The sequence below is a fragment of the Gopherus evgoodei genome, chromosome 1 (assembly GCF_007399415.2).
Source record: "Gopherus evgoodei ecotype Sinaloan lineage chromosome 1, rGopEvg1_v1.p, whole genome shotgun sequence".
NCBI lineage: Eukaryota > Metazoa > Chordata > Testudines > Testudinidae > Gopherus > Gopherus evgoodei.
The window spans coordinates 341,129,071-341,146,923 of NC_044322.1; the positions used below are offsets into that span (position 1 = coordinate 341,129,071).

General features: G+C 39.9%; 1 protein-coding gene across 2 annotated transcripts in view; it reads right to left on the reverse strand.

Moving 5' to 3' along the window:
* The window catches only part of KMT2E (lysine methyltransferase 2E), a 128,239-nt gene that overhangs the window by 38,621 nt on the left and 71,765 nt on the right, over positions 1 to 17,853 (reverse strand). The window contains exons 10-14 of one of the 2 annotated variants that reach the window (XM_030552998.1): positions 15,204 to 15,334; positions 14,443 to 14,560; positions 13,617 to 13,726; positions 9,697 to 9,961; positions 7,371 to 7,469 (exon numbers count right to left, since the gene is read on the reverse strand). In XM_030552998.1, the coding sequence (XP_030408858.1) occupies positions 7,371 to 7,469; positions 9,697 to 9,961; positions 13,617 to 13,726; positions 14,443 to 14,560; positions 15,204 to 15,334 (723 nt within the window). The remainder of the gene's footprint in view (positions 1 to 7,370; positions 7,470 to 9,696; positions 9,962 to 13,616; positions 13,727 to 14,442; positions 14,561 to 15,203; positions 15,335 to 17,853) is intronic. The other variant, XM_030553090.1, reaches the window with a different exon arrangement.

Here is a 17,853-nt window from a genome sequence, read left to right on the forward strand (position 1 = left end):
ACACATGAAGGGACATATGAATCTTTAGCGCATCCATCTGTAAATATCGTGCAAAGCTGTTTACAACAGTGCCATGCAAACGCCTGTTCTCACTTTCAGATGACATTGTAAACAAGAAGCGGGCAACATTTATCTCCTGCAAATTGTAACCAAACTTGTTTGTCTGAGTGACTGGCTGAAGTAGAACTGAGTGAACTTGTAGGCTCTAAAGTTTTACATTTTGTTTTGTTTTTTAATGCCTTTTTTTGGGTACATAATTCTACATTTGTAAATTCAACTTTCATGATAAAGAGATAAAGAGATTGCACTACAGTACTTGTACTAGGTGAACTGAAAAATACTATTTTTTACAGTGCAAATATTTATAATAAATATAAAGTGAGCACTGTACACTTTGTATTCTGTATTGTAATTGAAATCAATATATTTGAAAATGCAGAAAACATTTTTGAATGAATGGTATTGTATCATAGTTTAACAGCATGATTAATCCCATTGTTAATTTTTTTTATTGCTTGACAGCCCTAATTTTCACACATTGTTGTTTGGCAGCTTTGACCAATAAACACTATATTAAGGTGCTGAAAGTATCTTAAACAGTAAAACTGTAGTCATAGTCATGTTAGAGTATTTCTGGAACTGTGCAACAACAACAACAAAAGTTACCTGGCTTTCATAACTGTTGTTCTTTGAGATGGGCTGCTCATGTACATTCCAAGTCGATTGTGTACGCAGAGCACACATCTTCGGAAGATTTTTCCCTAGCGGTAACCATCAGGTCGGCTATGGAGCCTCCTGGAGTGGCACCTTCATGGCCACGTATATAGGTCCCTGCCGACCTGCTGCCTCTTCAGTTCCTTCTTGCCGGATACGCCAACAGAGGGGAGACGAGTGGGTCTTGGAATGGACATGAGCAACACATCTCAAAGAACAACAGTGACAAAAGGTAGGTAACTGTTTTTTCTTCGAGTGATTGCTCATTTCAATTCCAGGTAGGTGACTCAAGAAGTTCCCCCAAAGGAGGAGTCGGAGTTCACCAAGTTGCAGACTGAAGCACTGCTCTACCAAACATGGCATCATCTCTAGCCTGCAGTGTGATGGCGTAGTGTGAAGTAAAGGTATTAACTGATGACCATGTCGCTGCCCTGCAAATGTCCTGAAAGAGGCCTGGCGCCAGGAACGCAGCAGACAAAGCTTGCACTCACGTGGACTGTAGAGTCAACGCTGGGGCTGGTATCTTTGCCAGGTCACAGCACATCCTGATAAATGCCGTGATCCAAGAAGAAATTTGTTGGGATGAGACTAGCAGTCCTTTCATTCTCTAAGCAATGCCAATGAAGAGTGGCATCGACTTCTACAATGGCTTTGTCAGCTCAATGTAAAAAGCCAGCGCCTAACATCTAAGGAACGGAGCCTGTGTCCCCTGTCATTAGCATGTGGCTTCAGGAAGAACACTGGTAAAAAGATGTCCTGATTTGCGTTAAATTGTGAAACCACCTTAGGGAGAAAAGCTGGGAAAGGCCGCAATTGTACCTTGTCCTCACAAAACACTGTATAAGGGGGCTCAGACGTTAAAGCTTTGAGCTCAGACACTCTTCTGGCTAATGTTATAGCCATGAAAAACACCACTTTCGAAGAGACGTAAAGCAGGGCACTATGAGTCTTGAGAGGACCAGATTAATGTCCCATGAGAGGGCCAATTGCTGCATCTGGGGATATAGTCTGTTTAGCCCCTTAAGGAAGTGCCCAACCATGGGGTTAGCAAATACCATCCGCCCCACTGGGCCTGGGTGGAAAAGTGAAATAACTACCAGGTGCACCTTGATTGACAAGATTGCCTGCTCTTGCCACTTTAAGTAGAGTTAATAGCCCACTATAAAGGGGACTGAGGACTGCAATGGAGGGGTGCCCTTTTGTGCGGACCAAACAGAGAACCGTTCCCACTTGGCTAGATAAGTGGCACAAGTGGAGGACTTCCTACTGCCAAGAGAACCTCCCCAACCAAACTAGAGCACTGGAGCTATAATAGATTTAGCCATGGATTTTCCAATCAGTGAGGTGGAGACTCAGGGTTGGGATGCTGAAGGCAGTGGTCCTGCGTGATGAGGTCTGGAATCATGGACAAAGTCATCGGCATGTCCACCAAGAAGTTCATCAGCGTAGAGAACGAATGTTGGCGGGGCCATGCCGGCACTATGAGAATCAGCAAAGCCTTGTCCTGCTGGACCTTGAGGATGAGAGGGAACAGCAGGAATGCATACAGCAGGGGTCTTGTCAACAAGAGGAGAAAGGCATCTGTGATCAAACCAGGGCTGTGATTCAGGAAGGAGCAGAACTGCTGGCACTTCCTGTTGCCTCATGTTGCAAACAGGGCTACCTGGGGAGTTCCCCACCTCAGGAAGTTATTGCTGACAATGTCTGGTTGGAGAGACCATCCATGGCATTGGAAAGATCTGCTGAGACAATCGGCTTGTTTATTTGTGCTCCTGGCAGATACGACATCTCCAACTGTATCGAGTGGGTGATGTGAAAGTCCCACAACCTGCAGCTTCCTGGCATAAGGGAGAGAAGCAAGTACCACCCTGTTTGTTTATATAACATCACTGTGGTGTTGTCTGTCAACACCGATATAAATTTGCTCTGAAAATGGAGCATGAAATGTCTGGCAAGCTCCCTGATGTTGATGTGTAGCGATAATTCCGCTTGGGACCATAGGCCTTGAGTTCTGAGGGGCTCAGGTGTGCTCCCCACCCCAGCACTAATACATCCATGAATAGCAACAGACGAGGTTTGGAAAAAGGTATTCCCGCATGACTGTCTGTGGATTGTACCACCTGAGGGACTCAAGAGCCCGAGGAGAAAGAATGACCAGACTGTCCAGATGGTCCCAGTTTGGTCTGTACATTTGGGCCAGCCATGCCTGGAGGGGATAGAGGCGCAGCCTTGCATGCTGCACCACATAAGTCTACGCTGCCGTATGTTAGAGTAATTTTAGGCAGTTTCTGGCTATTGTGGTGGGGAAACGGTGGAAACCTTGTATGATGGTGCTCATGGCTAGAAAACGAGATTCTGATAGGAACGCCCTGGCGTGGGTGGATTCCAGGAGAACCCCGATGATTTCTATTCTTTGAGTGGGAGCCAGAGTCAAGTTCGCCACGTTGAGGATGAGACCGAACTTTTTGGAACTGCTGCTCCGTCCTCAGGCTCACTTTCAAGTTTGGCTCTGAGCCCGAGGGCTGCTTAGCCGAGCCCTGCCCTTGTCAAGAGGAGGACTGAGATGAGCACCTCCTATTACTTCTGCCCCACTTCTTACTGTAGTCCTGTCTGGAAGGGGCAGGGTAGAATCATTAGGCGGCCTGGGGCTTTCTTTGTGGAGCTGGTGTGTGCAGCCCCAAAGACTTGAGGGTCACCCACGAGTCCTTAAGGCTATGCAGCCTTGAATCTGTCTGTTCTGCAAAGAGGCTAGAGCAGTCAAAGGGAAGATCCTGAATTCTGTTCTGGATTCATGCGGAAGCCCTGAGACCTGTAGCCAAGAGCTGCATCTCAGTTATGGCCATGCTCATAGTGCAGGTGGCTGAGTCAGCTGAGTCCAGAGCAGCCTGAAGAGAGGTCCTGGCGACCACCTTTCCCTCCTCCAGAACCACTCCAAACTCTTGAGTGGGAGCAATTCCTGGAATTTGGCCAGAGAACTCCAGGAATTAAAAGCATAGTGGTCCGAGACCTGCCTGTTGATTCGCTATGTGAAGCTGGAGTCCCCCAGTGGAGTAGACTTTCCGACCGAAGAGGTCCAGCTTCTTAGCATCCTTGGATTTGGGGGTAGGCCCCGGTTGCCCCTGGCGCTCTTTATGGTTCACCACCTCTATCACCAGGGTCCCGGGTTGAGGGTGGGTGAAGAGGTGCTTGTACCTCTTGGAAGGTATTTGTGCTCTACACCCTTGGCTGTCAGTGGAATAGAGGCGAGCACGTACCACATTGCGTTGCTGGTATTCTGTGTGGTTCTCATGAGGGGCAGACCAACCGAGGCCTGTCGGGGACCAGAATATCCACCATGGGATTCATATCCTCCGAAACCTCCTCTGCCTGCAAGTTCAGGTCCTGGGCCACCCTCCTGAGCAGAATTTGATGAGTCCTGGTGTCCATAGCAGGCAGAGTGGTGGAGGTCCCCACTACTGCCTCATTTGGGTAGGATGACATCCTTAGAGGCACATGGTCCTCATGCCCCTCTGGCTCGCAGGGGATCTCCTTGCGCCACTTGAGAGGTACAGGAAATGGCAGTAGCATCCAGTGCTGCAGCTGTTTCAGCGCCTGTGCCAGTTCTGATGTCATCAGTCTGGGCTTGTGCATCCCTACTCCAGGAACGGTGCTGTCTTCACCTGGAAGGACATTGGAAGGCACAGGACATTGCCTCCAACTCCAAGAAGTAGTCCAAATCTGAAGAGGGTGGTGCAGATCGAGACAGTGCCAGAGACTGGTGCCACGGCAAAGGCGATCAGCGTCACATCACAGCAGGCTTGCCTCTATGCTGGATAGGAGTTGGTGCTGATGATGCTGCAGTGCCGGAGCGTGAGCCGGTGGGGTGGGGAACTGCACTGTCATGGCAATCAACTCCTTGGTCACCTCGAATGTGTCCGGCATGGAGGGAGCATCCAAGTCCTCCTCTAAATCTTCCCGCACCAGGAGGTTCACTGTGGCCAGTCTCAACAGACCTCCCAGAGAAGCCAGAGTCGATAGCATCAGCCTAGACAGACCCAAAGCTGGGTGTCCCAATGCAGGATGCAGCCCTGAGACCGAGGTACGTGTCAGTCCCCGGGATAGGGAACAAAGTGGGGAGGGGAGGAGGGAGAACCCCCAACTATAATTTAACTGAAAGCTTTAGTTAGTGATAAAGTTATAAACTATTTACAGGAAAAAAAGGAGAGTCCACTAGGGAATTGCTTGCTAATGCAAGAGAGGAGCTGCTGCAATGACTGTCACTGGTGGTCAGAAGAACTGAAGAGGTGGTAGGTCGGCAGGGATCTAAATACACGGTCATGAAAGCGCCACTCCAGGGGGCTCCCCAGCCAACCCAATGGGTACCGCCAGGGAAAAACCTTCTGGCAATCGTGCATGTAGCATGCACATCTCCTTGCAATCACTCAAAGAACAACACACTCATTTGTAGTAGCACTGTTTCATTTCTCCTACAGATTTACAGCACCACTTGACAGATCTACATCATACCTCATCTAAATGCACATAAAATAAGCTTTCAAATTACATACTACACAGAGATGTGTAGGGTGGGCACATTAAACTCCAAAAATATGCCCTGTTTATGGAGAACTGTTGCACTTCTAACACCATGCCACCATCGGCTATTCAACTTTGGCTCAGGGGAGATGTGATGTGTGGAGTCCCGCCTTTAGGGTTTTGTACTCTCAGTGGTGTGAAATTATAATTGCAAATTCATACAAATATCCTGAGTGATAAACCTGCCAATTCCTGCCCCTATTACCTCTCCAATGTGCCTGCCAGTCCCTACCTCCTCTCAAGGAGGAGTGGTTTTATGACACAAACATTAAAACATGAAATAAAGACTAAATATGTGATTGTGTACCTAAATTCCACAATAAACTATATGTCTATGTATTAGTTTCTATACACACACGCTAAGACTCTTACAGCAACCCAAAGGTATTAGATATACCATATATGCAATGCAACTGGGTCAATACTGCAATAGGAACTATTTTAATTGATGTTTTCAACTTTAATAATGCATTAACATTTTAACTGTATATTAAGACTCAAAGAAACAAGAATTTTGAATATGTGCCTTTCTATTTTATTATCAGTACTAGTCTTACTATCAATCCTCGCTTTATTTTGCTTTTGCTTTTATTTTTTTGTAACAAATTTGCACCAAAATGTCTGCATTGTTTCCAAATGGTGAGGTTGGCAATATCCCATTTCCAACCCATTGTTTATTGTTGCGGTCTGCAGTATTAAATTTGAGTTAGGTTGTCAGTTCCTTGGAGCAGGGACCTGCCCGTTACATTTATCTGTAAAACACAAACCCTAGACCTCTGCTGCTGTACAACTAATAAATATCACTACAGGTACACTTCACTATAATGTGTAATTGGAAGGCTTAAGTTATGGCAATTCTAGTATCTCAAATTAAATGTTTGATTATTAATCTTAAAGCAAAGAAGACCTAGTTCTGTAAACAAATCTGTGTCATTAGCATTTGAAATAGTATTCAAATTCAACCAATGTAATTCCATTTCTTAAAGGGTCAAGTTTTCATAAAGTCCCCAACCACTTAAACGGTAGGTACATATTTTTAGTAGCACGTTGTCTTATGACTAAGATTGTGCCTGAACAATAAATAAGCCTTTATGCATACCATCTGTATTTATGAACAAATTTGGTAGGCATCTAACCATATGTTTGAGTGAACATTTCCCCTACCCCCCCCCCCCCATCACCAAATTTTTTGCAGGCACAAGAATTGTGTGTGTGTGTGTGTGTGTGTGTGTGTGTGTGTGTGTGTGTGTGTGTGTGTGTGTGTGTGTGTGTACGTACACACACACACACACCACATTTTCAATACAAAAATCAAATGGTTAAGCCTCTATCTAGCAAATTCATTTTAGATACACATCAATGCTTTTGTGCAGGCAAAAAAACAAAAACAAAAACCATATAATGGTCACTCAAGTTTGTCTGTAAAAGACAGCAGCCAAAGTTTTGAAGGTTACTTTTGCCTTTAAAATAAGATTTATATACAGCAAGGATAAATAAGGAACTTTTCATACTATTATTTAAATAGTATGTCCTGGCTGAGATTTTCAAAAGTGAGTAGTGACTTTAGGCATCTAAATTTGAGTGTCCAATAGACAGCATGTCTAAAAAAGGCCTACTTTTCAGAAATTGTTGAGCAACCAGCCTCTGAAAATTAGGCCTCTTTAAAGGTATCTGAAGTTTGGCACTCAAAATCACTAGTCAGTTATGAAAATCTTGGCCCCTGATTGTATCTTACAAATAACCAACCACTGTAGTGCACAATTATAAAAAGGAAATCTTAAAGTCACAGCTACGCATTTTCTACGAGTGATGGCACCTGTGCAGAAGCAATACAAAATTATACACATTTAAAAACAAAAGCAGATTTGCACGTTTGTCAGGAGGTGATGATCAAGCCAAATGGAAATGCTCTCACTCAACAAGCAAGCCTTGGATTTGAAGTTAAAGTGTATATGAGGTGCTGGCTTCATATATTCTCAGATTCTAAAAGCCCATAAAAAGGCAGCAAATTAGCAATGGGAAGAGCAGCCATCACTAAGTCCTAGTGACAGCTTTAAGTAGCTACTTGCTTCCCAACTTACCATCTTCCTTTTCCTTTCTGCAATCTGCTCCTCTGATTCCATTTCTACTTCATTGCTAATAGGAGTTTTTTCTTCTATATCATCAATAAAATCTGGCTCCTGAAAGATGGAAATGACTGCTTTACAGAAGCTCTTCTACTACTCTTTCAAACTAGGGAAATCTAAAGGCTACACAGAGCAAAGTATCCTCAAATCACTACTTCAGAAGCTACCAGCCAATTAACCAATGCAACATGTAAAAACTACATATCATCCGCTTGGACTCTTATGACTCTAGAAATACAGCCTGACTCAAGTACCTTCTCCAATCCAAACAGAAACATCCACATCATTTTCTTTAATTGTAATCTCACGTGAGTTTTTTCAACCAAATAATAAGAATTAAGCTTCCAAAACAATGGACACTACGGGGCACACAACACTTATGAACATCAGGCCACTTATTTATGCAGCTAAATAAGGAATTTTGACCCTAACTTTAGACATGCATTTTGAAAATCTTAAACCTAATTTCTTCATAAAATCAAATGTATATTGTCATGTCAAACAAGATAGGTTATCATATTATATAAATTTGCAGTCAACTCAAACCTATGTAACTTAACACAACCCTTTCTACTGATGCTGTATAAATCTCCACTATAATCTAACATTAGTGACTTACCATAGGGAACACAAAAGGTATCTGATTAATAAACACTGAAAAATGCTTGGTATGGGAATGCTTCTGGGTTTTTCAGGTCTCTTACAATAGAAAGATAACATTCAAAAATTTTAAAAATTACAGCAGAGTCAATAATAATTGATCTGTTACCAGTGTTCTACCACTGTGTTCTTAGATATGATTTCCTTAAAAATAAAGTTGAAATTATTACATTCGTTCCTTAATAAAACTGCTATAAAGTGGAAATTAACAGTACAATTCATGAACATGGCACTAAAACAATTAGACAAAGTACATACATAGGTGTTATTTTGGATGACTGAACTGCTTTTTTAAAGATCAGATGTTATTTTACTGAGCCTCTTCTAGGTTGAAAAACTTTTAGCTCGGCTGTGACAATTCTTATAAAAATTACATAGGATTCTGTGTGCCCAGGAATGGGTTCCAAATACCAGTTATTGCTAGTGGCAGCCTGGCTGGAAAAAGAAAAGTAACTTACCTGTAAAACTGTAGTCTGAATATACTGCCTTTGAAGCTCTACTCCTGTAGAAATCACTTGCCAGCCCTTATGAACCCAGAAACATTCTAAAGCAAGTTAGCTGTTTGGGTAGGTCAGTCTACTATGTCCCATGAAAGAGACCACAAACCTAATGTAAACTTTATGCAAAAAATTTCATAATCAATTGCATATTCATCACCAATTCCCTGATCTCCATCTCTCAACCTTTCCTCCACGATGTTTCCCTTTATAACGCTCTAGGAGGATGGAGAGAATTTTGAAAATGGCTCCCACCAAGTAACCCCACACCTTACACCACTTGTTCATCCTTCAAACTACCCTCATAATCCCATCAAGTATTTACACTCAGACACAATTCTCTCCTCCCTCAAACAAACAACAACAACAAAAATCAATACATCGTTACGGTATCTCTTGATTTATTTGAATAACTTCTCTTTACTAATTCCTGTTTGCGGCTCCTCCCAAATTAGGATCTGTGAAATTCATTACTTTCTCATCTACCTGCTCTTCTATGCCAATAAATTAAGAAGACCAAACCTATAACCAAGACCCCTGGTACCTAACTAGAACACTCATCCCCAACCATATTCAATAAATACATGTTTATCATTACCCTCTCAACTTACCATCTTTATGCCAGTGTTCAATCTACACAAAAACATACAACAGGTACATAGAGGCTATTAGTGTGAGACCTGAACATCTTTTTTGGCCTGAAATCTTGGTAGAAGAAGTTGTTATGGAAGCAAGCCTATTTATAATTGTGGCTTAAAAACATCAGAACTGTGGGGACAACATAAGTGTGACTAACACTGCTTCAGGATGGTTTGGGGATCTTGGAGCATGGCATGCAGTTTTTACACCACAGATCTGCAAAGAATTTTAGGAGGCAGAATTTCTGGTTTATGTTGAGACATTTCAGTGAGAAACAGCTGGTTAAAGAAAACCAAAATATCTTTAAAAAAACAACTAGTCATTTCAAAAAACTAGGAATAGTATAAATACTTCAAGTAGCTAATCCAACACTAACATTCACAAAGAACAACTCTTTCCAATAACTTGTAAGATTAAGAATTACTCTACAGCAGGGAATCTTCTGGTTTGTAAATCTGACCATCTAGTGGTTTTTGTTTTAATACCTGATTATTGGAAATGGATAGCCTGAGGGGAGAAAGTCTCCTCTGCTTATTATCAGGAATCTTCATTTTGGTGGCTGCTCCTTCACAATCAAGTGTGATGTTCTGATTTTGGGTTTCCTTTTCTCTTGAAATGTCCTTCTCTTTCTTTCCCTTTTTCCTTCTGGTCTCATATCCAGTATTTATGTTTTCTGTAGGTTCGGAACCATGTTTAAGAACCGGACATTCAGGATTTTCTTTGAGGCAAGCGCAATCCACTTTGTATTTACTAAAACAATCAATACAAAAAAATATGGTGTAAAAATATTGAACTGAATGCTACAGCAATATGATTTTTGAAAGTTAAACTACTCGTTAATTTACAGTGAAATGAACATCTGCCATGATAAAGATCCAGTATTGTAGCATATTTGAAAAGGGTTAATTTAAACTTTTAACAAGCTGTGCAATGTTACATTTTATTACTCTCAGCCACAGGTTCTTAAAGCTGTTTCCCAGTTTACAGTTTGGAACGCCATTAAAACAAATAAAAATCTATTATAATAAAAAAAGCCAAATAAAATAAAAAAGCAAAAACAGAAACATACTCTGGTGCAAAAATGAACAGAAAAAATTAGAGCAATTTGGTTTTTGTACAAAATAATTTGTAAAAATCTTATGCTTGTCTGGATAGGACATTCGGAAACACAACGCAACAGATATTTTATAAGTTAATTGAGTTACTTTATGCAGTGGATCTAATTACCTCGATTTCAGTAAGGCATTTGATACGTTCCACATAGGGATCCATTAGTTAAATGGGAAAAGACGAGGAACAAAAAGAAAATTGAAAGGTGGATAAGGAACTGGTTAAAGGAGAGACTACAATGGGTCATACTGAAAGGTGAACTGTCAGGCTGGAAGGAGGTTACTAGTGGAGTTCCTCAGGGATCAGTTTTGGGACCAATCTTATTTAATCTTTTTATTACTGACCTTGGCACAAAAAGGGAATGTGCTAATAAAGTTTGCGGATGGACACAAAGCTGGGAGGTTTTGCTAACACAGAGAAGGACGGGGATATCATACAGAAAGATCTGGATAACCTTGTAAACTGGAGTAATAGTAATAGGATGAAATTTAATAGTGAAAAGTGCAAGGTCATGCATCTAGGGATTAACAACAAGAATTTTGGTTATTAATTGGGGACATCAGTCGGAAGTAACAGAAGAGGAGGAGGAGGAAGACCTTGAGTATTGGTTGATCACAGGATGACTACGAGCTGCCAATGTGATATGGCTGTTAAAAAAGCTAATGCGGTTTTAGGATGCATCATGCGAGGTATTTCCAGTAAAGATAAGGAGGTGTTAGTATTGTTACACAAGGCACTGGTCAGACTTCATCTGGAATACTGTGTGCAGTTCTGGTCTCCCATGAATTCAAACTGGAACAGGTACAGAGAAGGGCTACTAGGATGAACGCGGAATGGAAAACTTGTCTTATGAAAGGAGACTCAAAGAGCTTGACTTGTTTAGCCTAACCAAAAGAAGGCTGAGGGGAGATACGATTGCTCTTATAAATATATCCGATGGATAAATATCAGGGAGGAAGAGGAATTATTTAAGCTTAGTACCGATGTGGACACAGAACAATGGATATAAATGGACACTAGGAAGTTTAGACTTGGAATTAGATGAAGGTTTCTAATCATTAGAGGAGTGAAGTTCTGGAACAGCCTTCCAAGGGGAGCAGTGGGGCAAAAGGACATATCTGGCTTCAAGACTAAGCTTGATAAGTTTATGGAGGGGATGGTATGATGGGATAGCCTAATTTTGGCAATTATTCATCTTTGATTATTAGCAAGTAATATGCCCAATGGTCCGTGATTGGATGGTAGATGGGGTGGGATCTGAGTTACTACAGAGAATTCTTCCTGGGCGCTTGCTGGTGAGTCTTGCCCACATCCTCAGGGTTTAACTGATTGCCATATTTAGGGTCGTGAAGGAATTTTCTCCAGAGAAGACTGCAGAGGTTTTCGCCTTCCTCTGCAGCATGGGGACATGGGTCACCTGCTGGAGGATTCTCTGCACCTTGAGGTCTTTAAATCATGATTTGAGGACTTGCAGTAACTCAGACATAGGTTAAGGGTTTGTTCCAAGAGTGGGTGGGTGAGATTTTGTGGCCTGCATTGTGCAGGGGATCAGACTAGATGACCATAATGGTCCCTTCTGACCTTATGACTATGGATCTATGATGTCTAAAAGAGATCTTGCAAGTTATACAAGTTTCAGTAATATAAAACTTTCTCTAGTAGCATTTATAAATAAGCAGAATATCCAGATGGGTGCAAAAAGCTCCTCCGAGTACAATTCAATCTCTTCGTCAATAGAGTTTTTGCCCATTTGCTTACAGCAGAGAGTTTGCCCTGAGTCTTGAATGGTACTAAGTGCTTCGTTAATCAGCTTTCGTGGATTTTCAGCTTATATTTACTTCCCGGTAAAAAAAAACTATTCCCACCTCTAATTACCAGCCTTCTATACTCAACCTGGGATATGGACATGCAAGCTGTTTCTTTCTTGTTTGCGCAATCACCAAGTGATGAGATGTTATGGGTCAAACTCTGCTGTCAACTAAATCTGTAATACATTCTACCCCAAAATTAAGCCCTAAATTACACTTGTGGAACTAGATTAATGTCTAATGGGGAAATCTATTTAACAGAGTTTAGTTTTGTCTGCAGAATATTATTTATAGTAATGACATGACAAAAGGAAAGTACTCCTCATGTCTTTCAGAGGATGATGCAGTGTCTTTAGAGGGTCGCAAGGTAGAATATATTGAATAAGTTTCTGGTAAGTTGAGCACATTTCATATGAACTCACTAGATCACTGGAAGCACTGAATCCAACTACTTCTTGTTTTAAAAAAAAAAGTAAGAACAGTCAATTTTCAGGGAAACCTCATTTTAAGAGTAATGACTGAGGAAGGCATTAGCTATATCGCCTAAAGACAAAATTTTGCGCTCCGTAGTCAATGGAAATTGTTCATGCATATCTGAGAGCAGCACTTACCTAATTACTTTGCCATTTCAAAACAATAGCATCTACCTACCAGAGTATTACACAATTCACAAAAGAAGAAATAAGCTGTACCCAGGAGAACATGTGAATCGATAGCTTATAGAATTTAAGGTATTATTTTAAGGAAGAACTTAATAGAGCTGAACATCCTTCTTTAATGATGAGTTATAGCATGAACATAATTTATTCTCATTTCTACAGAGATTTACCTTAGGTCTGATTTTATTCCTTCTAAATTATATCAGCTATTAACTATGGTATGTAAAATTGTAAGAAGAGTGGATTAAAAAAAAATAGATTACTGAATAACTCTACATTAGTTTACATTAAATATCAAATCGTATCAATCCACAAAATGAATGAATGTTTGAAGAATTTTCACTGTAAATCCACATATGCAGTATTGTGGAGATATAAAATTCACTTAAATTTACATTGAAATGATCTATCACTAATCGCAACAATAATAAAACATCCCTTAAAGAAAAACCCTGCAATGGCATACACTCTTATCATTGAGGACTTTAAGGGCACCGTGCTATTAAAGTGTATGAAAAGAGTAAAATAAAATAGGAATATCTGTGATAACATGATAGCTCCAATTAATATATTACTAACATTTTAGAAGTACACCTCTACCTCGATATAACGTGACCCGATATAACACGAATTCAGATATAATGCGGTAAAGCAGTGCTCCGAGGGAGCGGGACTGCGCACTAAGGTGGATCAAAGCAAGTTTCATAAAACACAGTTTCACCTATAGAGTGGTAAGATTTTTTGGCTCCCAAGGACAGTGTTATATCGAGGTAGAGGTGTATATTGTCCTAAAATACAGGATGTTTCATACAATTTAGAGATACTTACCAATTTCCATAATCAAAATCAAATGCGATAGTAATTTCTGTTCCCCTTGGAATGTTTTGGATGGAGTAAATATAAAGATGAATTGTTCCATCTTCAATTACATGTCTCACCTAAATCCAGGAGAAAAGCTATACATTAGTTTATAATGCATTAAAATGCACACTCATTCTTAAAAACCCAGATATGCTTGACCACTTTCTACAGGATATTACCTCCACCAATACCATCAATTGGCAGAGACTGATAAAACCCAGTAGAAAAAAATGATTATGTTTTTAGTAATAAGCAAAAATGTATTATATTTCTTGATGCTGCCCTGCACAGGTTCATAAAGAAATTATTCTTTCAAAATGCCTTAATGATACTAAAACACGATCTACTATTATTCTTTATATACATTTCCCCTTATTCTTTGCACAGAGTCAATGTCCTGGTGAAAATATTTTATTAGTATGTAACATGCTAGAGTAACATGATAAATGTGAAAATACGTTTGTTTTATTTTCATTTCCAAAAGTGTATCCCATCCTTTTCATCCATTAGAGACAATGAGAGGTGAAGGTGCTCAGCGCTTCACGCAGTATGAGCCTGAGTGTTAGGCACTTTACAAAGAAAGAAGACTAAAAAATCAGCATATGTAACTTGTTGACCGGAAACAATATTGAAAGATTAATCCACCATTATACTATATATCACCTCTATATTAAAGCCCCTCAGTCCAATAACTATGAGAACAGATGGGCTGTACATTATATCCTTCAAGCCAGGCAAAAGAAATAAATATCTCGGTTAACTAAGGAATTATTTCCTACGTTTATAAGCTTACCTCTGCATTGGGTGTACAAGACCGTCTAATGAATCGAGCTTCATTTCCAAAGGTTCTTGCATCAACACACATTTCTAATCCATGGAATTTGGAATAGAACAAAACAAAAGGGTATGGCCTAGAAAGAAAAAAAAGGAAAACCCTAGTTTAAATTTTTTTAATACAGTAGACAGGATGTTTTTCCCCTTTAAAAGCATTAAGTGTTCTTTTTCACATTTACTAATTTTGTATCACTATGCTGCATAACACAGTATTGATTTTATATTGCAATTCTTGCAGGTCAGCAATCAAGAACTCTCAATCTAAATCTATTGAGATTTATAAGACAATAAACATCTTTAACACAAAACTTTTCTCAGTTATGGAGGCCGAGTTGTGTACATAAGAAGAGCAGGAAAGGAATGATAGTCTCATGGCTAAATCTCAAGATTGGAAGTCAGAAAGTCAAGTGTCTATACCTGGCTCTCTATATAATCTTGAGCAAGTCATTTAGTCTTGGAGTCTCAATTTGTAAAATGGGAATAATATTTACTTACACTTACTAGGTGCTTTATAAATTTAATTGACACCCAAGGTGGAAGCTGTTATACAAGTTCAACAGTAGTTGTATTATTTTCTTGGTGTACTAGAAGTAACATATGCCAGTAGTTGGCACAAAAAGAGCAACAAGATAATTGCAGAAAAGGAAAAAGTTTGTTGATAAAATAGCACATTTAAGAAAGTTAATTTATTAAAAAAAAGAGTTCTTAAAATAAATATACCTTTTAAAGAAATACCCATTAGCTTCAAATTGTTCTCTCAGCATGAACTTTCCTCTATATTCAATAATAAGCGCATCTGGAGGCAAGTCTTTGGCAGCTTTTAGAATTTTCTTGTTTTTTTGTACATAGCTCTACAAAAGACAAAATGAATTTAAAAGCATAATTAAACTCATTGTATTAGTGTAATTAAACAATAGATTATATGGCCGCAACCCTTCAAGCAGCAACTTGGTAACTGAAGCCATTTCCTTCTTGGAATTTAAAAAAAAAAAAAAAAAAGCTATTGGTCTTATAAGCCTTTTCCTCCTATCAATGCACTTATCTACAGTTTTAAATTATAAGGAAGTTATAACTACAATTCCCTAAAACAGGACTGAGAATCAATGTAGCAATGCCCTTATAATTCAGATACTATGTTTAATAATGGACATCTGACGTGTTAGTCTTTTTTAAGTTTAACTAGTAACTATGCCTTTTCATTGTTCCTATCAACTCCACAGAATCAAAGACCAAAGCGGTTCATCTACACAGTAGAACATTTGCAAGATATCACTGTCCTTGATCAAATAAAGACACAACAGAAAGGATGCATTTTAAAACAAAAACTTAGAGAACAGGAAAAAAGGAAATTGTAAATTTTTTTAATGTATTTCGATTGCTTCAGATGGGAGGATGCCCGTTAATAAAAATCTAATATATACTCAGACACAACAAACTAAAGAACTCACACCTCTTGTAATTATGTCATCTCTGATCAAAACTAGATTGGCCTATATCTAGGCAAAGGTCTCTGCAAGCAGTGACCTTCCTCCAAGGAATGTGTCATGTGTGCCATGCTGGTGCTAGAGAGAGAGAGGCAAAGATGCTTCTACTATAAAATCTGATAAGGTACGTTTTCCTTAAGATTAGCCTTTCCCTCTCAATAGCTTGCAGATTCCTTCCACAGAACTCCTGTAAGGCAGCTGATGTTTCTCATATAGTATTTTCTATATGTTTTCTCTTTTGTAATTTAGGTGATAATCAAATTAGATAATAGAAGTAATGTCATTGTCACTGGTAGTTTATTTTGGAAAAAACTGTACGACATCTGTGAAGATACCGCTGACCTTATGCTCTGACCTGGTATGAGGCTTAATGAGAGAACTGGGTAACCAGTTCATAAGAAGAACATCAGGAAATCACAAGTACACGAGTGAAACAACTGAAAAATTATAAATATTGTAACACTATCCAATCTTTTTCATAAACTTAAATAAATATGAATGTAGTAATGGGAAAGTCTTGTGGGGGATACAGGATTACACAGCTACAGTGATCTAGCCATTCACATGTGTGGTTATGAAAGGTACAAAAATTTTGTCAACATATATTTTATGTAAGTGCTAGCTGGATTCGGCAGACTACATTTTCCATCTTGAGTCTTTTTTAACTAAGTGTTTTTTGTTTGAGTCCTAGGTTCTGGGACTTGCTAACATAAAACTGAAAATACCCTTTGTTTTCTATGGGTTGTGTTGGAGTAAGAACTGTTGGACTGGGCCTTAAGTTGATTTCTTCTAAAGATTAGGACAGAACATAACAGATAATATTAAAAGAATAATGTTCCCAGTAGAATGCTATTCCATACAATATAGAGCTTCCCACCAGTCTGATGCATTCAGCAACATTTCATTTGATGAATCAATTAATAGAATTTCCTACAGTTAAAATATTTTAGAATGCAACACATACCATAATATTTTTTAACAATTTGATATGGTATCAATGAGAACCTTAAAGATACTAGTCCTATCGGTTGTCTCACTAAATTCTTAAATGTAACCCAAAAGGGTGGGCTTTGTATCCCTTTTGGCTTCCTTTTGATATATAAAGGTTCTGAAAACTTTAACTTTTTGTAACCGATGGGAAAGAGGTGTTTAGGGGGCTCATGACTTCGGGTTTTTGTGTTTTTTAATATACTTGAATGATTTGAATTGATTGAATGATTGAGGGATAAAAAATTTCAGAAGTGCCTAAGTCCCATTTTCAGAGACGTTAGGCACTTAGAAAACCTAAGTTCATTGAAAGACAAACACACACAGTCTAAGGAAGAAAAGACGGTTACTCACCTTTGTAACTGTCTGTGCTTCGAGCATGTGTTGCTCATATCATTCAGCGTATGTGTAGGCGTCGCGCGGTGCACGTTTGCCGGAACTTTTTACCCTAGCAACTCCAGGGGGCTGGCAGGTCGCCCCCTAGAGTGGCACCAACTATGGCACTAGATATATACCCTTGCCGGACCCGCCCCGCTCCTCAGTTCCTTCTTGCCGGCTACTCCGACAGTGGGGAAGGACGGGCTGGGGTGTGGAATGGATATGAGTAACCATCTCGAAGAACAACAGTTACAGAGGTGAGTAACGTCTTTTCTTCTTTGAGTGATTGTCATATCCATTCAGGTAGGTGATCCCAAGCTTACCTAGGCGGTTGGGGTCGGAGTGAGAGGTCGCGGCCTGGAGTACTGCAGAGCAAAAGGCCGCAATCTCTGGACGCTGAACCAGGGCGTAATGGGAAGCGAATGGTGTGGACCGATGACCAGGTCACTGCCCTACAAACTCTCTAGAATTGGCACGCGGGCAAGGAAAGCCAGCGATGATGCCTGTGCTCTGGTGGAGTG